Genomic DNA, 6,410 nt, shown 5'->3' with positions numbered 1-6,410 from the left:
GTCTTGGGGAAGAGCTTTGCAGATAATTCAACATAACTTTGCATTTTACTAAAAGATAAGAATTTTCTGGTTTAGGCAAACAAATCCATTTCTTGATGCAGGTTGACAGTGCTTTTGCTCTTCGTGTAACAGTTTCTTGAAGGCAAATCTTTTAAAAGGGACCTTTTAGTCTCTCCTGAAGCTTACACTCTTGTAGGGGTCTTGCCTTGATCTGTAGATTTAATGGCTTAATAAGCATTAGACCCTCCTATTATGCAGTAAAAAATAGGAATACAATACTTTTATCAATATTTGGCACAATTAATTTTTTTTATGTGAAACTAAATATTGATGCTGTCAAGTGACTGCAGCTTAAGGGCATAAATTACAAATATTCTCCTGTGAGCCTCGTTCAAATCTTGCATTCATATACAGTAACCATCTAATGTCTTTCTATTCCTGTAAGCCATATGATTTGATTGCCAGATTACACGGTTCTGTATTGTGCTTAGATGTCAGTGTTTTTATTGTTATTACCAATATTATGTTTTATTCTTACTGTAAGTGGTAACAAAAAATTAACTGCTTCCTTACACTATAAAAAGAATACAGTCCCATTTGCAGAATGTCTCTAAACAGAAAATATCTTGAGGAAAAAAATACTGAATAAATAATTCACAACATGATGGGTGAGTAGGAAAAAAAGGGGCCTTTGGTGTATTTTGCTACTCAGGACAAAACCGGATTTTTTAAATAGTAACTGCTTATTTTAATGGAGAACAGAAGCTCTTCTAAAGAAGATTGTTTGCAGTCAGTGCATTTTTACCCATTCTGCACTCTGTAGGTAATAGGACTTGTGAAAGTAATGAACCTATCCCTTTGGTTTTCCTGATTCTGGTCTTTGTTCCATCCTCTTGTTTCTTCATCAGCTTATTTCTTGGCTTATTTTCTAAATGAAATGTAAACCTACCCACCCAAAAGAAACCATAACATTTCAGGAATACCAGACTGCAACAAAGTGAACTAGCCTGTCTGTAATGTAAACAGACAGTAAATAAATTCGTAAAAGCCTTGGAATTAAAACCTCCCGTCTTAAAGGTGCCCACACTTTCAGGGCATTGTGCTCCGGATTTCCTCAGAAAAGCATCCCTGGGAAAATCAGCATGTGCGTTTTCCCGTTTTCTCACGAAACCGGCGGAGCTTCATCAGCTCACAAAGAACCAGCGCGGCCCTTCCCGCCGGGCAGGGCGGGGGCCCGGGCCGGCCCCAGCAGCGCCCTCCGCCCCACCCCCAGCAGCGCCCTCCGCCCCACCGGCCCGGCTCACACCGCCCTGAACGGGCACCTGAACGGGCCGGGCCTGCACCGAAACCAGGGAAAACGGGGGTCACTGAGGCCCTGGGCTCATCCAGGTGAGCGCCGGTGGCTCGGGGGGCCGGTGCAGCTGCTGGGCGGGTGGGGCGGTGAGGCAGCCGAGGGCAGTGCCCGTGTTCTGCCCCCACAGGGCGGGTGAGGCAGCCGGGACACTGCCCCGTGCTCTGTGCCCGTGGGGCGGGTGAGGCAGCCGGGACACTGCCCGTGCTCTGCTCCCACAGGGCGGTGAGGCAGCCGGGACACTGCCGGGCTCTGTGCCCACGGGGCGGGTGATGCAGCCGGGGGGGCACTACCCGTGCTCTGCCCTCACAGCCCCGCGGTGCAGGCCCCGCCCGGTCCCGGCCGTGCCGCAGCTCGGCGGTGCCGCCCTCAGGGGCGGGGCGGGCCCAGCGCTTCCCGCCCTCACGGCCGCGGGCTCGGGCCCCTCAGCATGGCCGGGGCGGCGCCGGGCCCGCCGGTGAAGGTGCTGGCGGCGCAGCTGCGGCGGGCGGAGCGGGGCGCGGGCGGTTCCTGGCAGCTGGGGCGGGCGGAGCTGGGCCGGGCGCCGCTGCCGCTGCGAGCCGTGTGGATGCAGGGCACCGTGCTGGAGGTGCGGCGCGGCGCCCAGGGCGGCTCGGCCCGGCTGCGGGACGGCAGCGGCGCCTTCACCGTGCTGGGCGTGGAGCAGGTGCCGCAGGGCCGGCCGTGCCTCAGCGCAGGTACCGCGGGGCGGGGGAGCGGGCTCTGTCCTGCCCCTGTCCCTACCCCTGTCCCTGCCCCTGTCCCTGCCCCTGCCCGCTCCAACGGGGCCCGGCACAGCCCCTCCGCCAGGCCAGGCCCGGCCCCGCAGGAGGCCTTGAGCAAGGAGAGACATTCTTCTCCTGTTTATCTTTCCTGTGGTGTTTTTTGGTTTGTTTGTTTGTTTGTTTTACTTTTTCTTCCCTTCACCAGAAATGCCACTCCAAATGGAGAAGTGTTGGTCTTCAGAATTGCAAAAAATGTGGTACAAAATAGGCGCATTGCTTAAAAATTCACCTTTCTGACCTATCCTCACTTACACAGCAGGACAAATTTGTGTTTGTTTGGCTCTTACTGTATGTGAAAATGTTGTTAAATATGCCATAAAAGTGGCTGCACAGATAATGGAGCCTTTTTCTGAAGTTTAGTTCTAAGCAATCTTCATTCCTGAGGTTTTTTACAAGTATTGGCATCTTCAGTTTACACTGTTTACTTGTCTTGAAGTAATTTGGTTTATGAATTTAAATGATAATACAAAGATTAATCAATGCTCACTTGTTTTGTAGGGAAGTATGTGATGGTGATGGGTGTGGTGCGGTCCTGCAGTCCTGAGCCCATTCTTCGAGCAATAAAGATGACAGATCTCTCTGAAAACCCCATCCATAAGAATATGTGGGACCTTGAAGTGGAGGATTTGCACAGAGTCATCCCCTAAGACTTTTACTTTCTGCCTAAAAGAACTGGAAATTTGGTTTCTTTTGCTTTTTGGTGCAGAACATTGGACTGTTCTGTGTAACCACTCCTAGAGTAAACCAAAGAGAGAAGCTGAGCTCAGTTAGGCATAGGGACCAGTGCTTATCTGATAATAACCACAGTGTTCATGTCTTCCAATCTCTTTTTGTACCAACATATTTGAGAATTGCCTGTTTGATGTTTTGTGTAAGATGTTCACACAATTAAAAAGGCTGTATGTTTGTTTCTCTGTGTGTCAGCTGCTGTTTGGGGGGCAGGTGTTGGGGCAGTTGTTCTGCACAGGATTCGTTACCAGAGTGAGCTCAGTACCTGGCAGGAGGGCAGAATGTGTTCCAGCACGTTTAGGCTGTGGTTGGAAATAATCGTTTTCACCTGTATTTTCTATTTCAGTAATCACCGTGTCTGTAAACTGCTTATGAGACAGGTGTCTCTTGGTAACCATTAGCAATGTCTTGTACTTAAAATACCCCTCTAGTTTCTGAAATACCGGAAGTGGTAATGACCCCTCTGTTCCAGTGAAGTGAAGTTAATGAAGAGATGTGATGCAGGATTCCTTGGAATAGGTTCTACACGTGCAAGATGTAAATACTTTTTACCTCCAGAGACAGGGATTCTCTCCCTAAGGGCATTTATCTTTTTGAAGGTTTTTTTTTTCTTCCAGTGTATGCTATTTTTAACTGTTTAAATCATTCTAAATTATGTACTATTCTTATCTTTCCTTCTCTGGAAAAAAGAAACTATGAAATCACATCAAGAAACCTATAAAAAGTAAAAACGTTACTACTCTTTGTTTTCCATCTGCTCTAAAGAGAATTTGTGTCCTGACAAATGCATTGCATATTCCGTGTGGAATGGTTTTGTGACTGGGGATTGTATTGTCCAGCAAGAGAGTTATGTTAATTAGGAATGCATATGGGAAGGGAAGAGAATGCCTGATTGTATGCTCCACAATTTAAGATGATAATTAAATGGTGGTAATTAAATTTTTTAATTGTGGGATTCGGTTTTCAAAGCATGTGGAAACTTAACTAGCATCCTTTAAAGATCTGAGATCTTTGCAGACTAAGGACTGGATTTCAGAGTACAATTCCAGTTTGGTGTTCCAAACCAGACCACATCACAGGCAGTTGGATAGTGGAAGTCCTGGGCTCTGAGATCCTGCTGATGAAATGCCAAAACATACAGAGATAAAGAATTTTGGCGGTCTGGGTTTATTTATTGTTTGTAATTCTGGAAAACATGCGCTTTTCAGAAGTAATCCATGAGACCAGCATATCAGCTGGTAACTGATTCATATTAAAACTTACTTTCCTAGGAGTTCAAAGCAAAAGACATTGTAGCCAGGGTGAGTGTTGTACTTCTAGAGAAAAGACTGCTGGAGAGTGCTTTGACTCCCAGCTCAGCTGTTCTTCACCTAATGAGAGGCTGATGCTGTTTATGGCTGTTGGTGCCTGTTTAAGGAAGGCCTTGTGTCTGATTTCCACAGTTCAGCATTGTGGGGGTGTACTGGGAAATCTCCCTTTTCATCTTATAGCTCAAATTCTGCAGTTAGAACATGGGTTTTGATTTTTGTTGCTGTTGTACAGCAGAGTATGCAATTGAGGAGTTACAGGATAAGGGGCTTCTTTAGCCCTGTGTTGAGGAGGAGGTCAAAGCTGAGCTCTTGTTTCATCTGTTTTGGAGTTAACTTGGTGTAATATGTAGAAATTCTGTGAACTTTATAGATCATGGGGCCTCTATAAAGAACACGTTGGAGGCGAGTTGTAACCTCACCTCCTGTCTGTGCTCTGCAAGGACAGCTGGTGTGGGCAGGTGTGTTCTAAGTGCTCTCACAGCAGGAGTTACAGAGGCAGAAATTCCTGTGTGGTGTGTGGTGAGGAGACCCAAGAGATAGGCAAGGGATATTATGTGTTTGCTATATGACAGCATAGTTAATATACTGCATTACTGGCATCAGAGGCATAAACATTTGGATTACTTCAGTCAAGGTGTTCAATAATATGCAGTGTTGCCAGTAGTTGTCTACTAAAAGTTTGGTCCTGATAAAGCCAGGGCTAGTGCAGTGAAAAAAGCCAGTTTTGAAATACTGAAACTGATGGATTGATCTCATAAATGCTTCGGTCAAACTCTTCCAAGGTGATTCTTTTCCAGAGGTTCACATCCATGAGCAATGGCAGAGGTCTCAGTTGGCCTGAGGGCTGTTCTGTGTGGAGCTGGCACACTGCCCTGCAGGGACACTGCTGTCCCTCCCTCCAGGTACACCTGGAATGGGCTTCCCCACATCCCCCTGGCACTCTGGTGGTGTGTTTGCTGATAGGAGCTGCCATCAACCCTCTGTTAGGTAGGAGGGTGATGTGTTGGCTCCATTTTTTAATTCCCCAGATGAGACATTACCATGCAGTAATTAAGGCATACTTAAAAACTGTTTGGCTGGATGGTTTTATTGGTTCATTAAAGGATTTACACAGTTCAGTCAAAGAACCCAGTGGCCTGTGACACTGCTGTGTTTGTGGGCAGGTATTTGCTGAACAGGTGTGACAGAGCTCTTGCCTTTGCGTTAACAGCAGAGTCTGGCAGGGGGCAAAGGCACAGCTGCCAGTGCAGAAACATGGAGATAACACTTTATTCCAGACAGCTGTGAATCAGTGCTAAACTCCAACTGTGAACATGACGTGGAACACTTCATTTAAGTGTGGGGTTGTTTGGAGTTTTTTCCCCTCACTCCTGCTGGTGTCTGTGTCAGCCCTGCTCAGTGTGAGTGGTGTCTCCTGCACGTCCTGTGTGCAGGCAGGCCCAGGGTCAGTGGGGTGTCCAGACCAGCCCTGGGCTCAGAGGGTTTCCTGTGGCTCCAGGGTTGGAGCAGGGCTGGGTCTGACTCGCTGAGCTTGAGCTGTGTCTGAGATCCCAACTAAAGAGTATCTGGACAGGAGCTGTGTGCATGGAGAACCTGGGAACAGCTGGGCTGAGCAAAATGGCTGCAGTTAAAAACGTTTATTGGTGGTTAAAGGGTTCTTTATTATGAGTGGTAAGCTATAAGCAGCTTTTAGAGGAGACCTGGTGTCGGCATCCAGCTCAGTGTTGCTGTCTACAGTGAGCATTTAGTTAAATTCTTGTATTTCTGTACTGCTGACTGAGCTCTTCTCAGTCTTTTCCTCTACTTGCTGTTGTTTTTCTTTGTTCCTGAAACTGTCACCACAGGACTTTTCACAGGTGCTTGGTGTGGTTAGCTGGGGAGTGAAGTGACATTCAGTGACTGGGAGAAAATTATGTGGTTTTTTAATCAGTAACTGGTATAAATATTCGTCCAGAAACATTTCATACAATTTTGGCTTTTTACAAGGGTGCAGGTATAAAATTATTACAGAGAAAGACTTGATTTCTAGCAGCTGATGTGTGTGGGAATCCTAAAAATTGCAGGGTTTTTTCTGACTAGTGTAGGAGTCATGTTTTTAATTTGTATCAAGCTAGAGAGTGTGTTCAGAAAGGTTCTGCAGCTGCAGGCAGCCTACAGGAGATAAGAGGCAGCTCAAACTCAGTTCCAACTCTCTAGGTCAGTACAACTTTGTTGTTACAAATAATCAATAAAAAT

At 46.8% G+C, this 6,410-nt stretch overlaps 1 protein-coding gene across 1 annotated transcript; it reads left to right on the top strand.

Annotated features, from left to right (window-relative positions):
- Positions 1–1,781: 1,781 nt before the first annotated feature.
- RMI2 (RecQ mediated genome instability 2) lies at positions 1,782–3,046 on the top strand (the record flags this gene model as incomplete). The annotated part of the gene is made up of 2 exons (XM_083872761.1): positions 1,782–2,049; positions 2,635–3,046. 2 exons carry the CDS (start codon positions 1,782–1,784, stop codon positions 2,781–2,783), a joined length of 417 nt encoding a protein of 138 aa, XP_083728887.1. The 3' UTR covers positions 2,784–3,046.
- Positions 3,047–6,410: the final 3,364 nt, after the last annotated feature.

The sequence above is a fragment of the Zosterops lateralis genome, assembly GCF_965231275.1.
Source record: "Zosterops lateralis genome assembly, chromosome: 15".
NCBI classification, from domain to species: Eukaryota; Metazoa; Chordata; class Aves; order Passeriformes; family Zosteropidae; genus Zosterops; species Zosterops lateralis.
The sequence above is the reverse complement of the archived record's forward strand: the minus strand, read 5'-3'. Positions and strand labels throughout refer to the sequence as shown.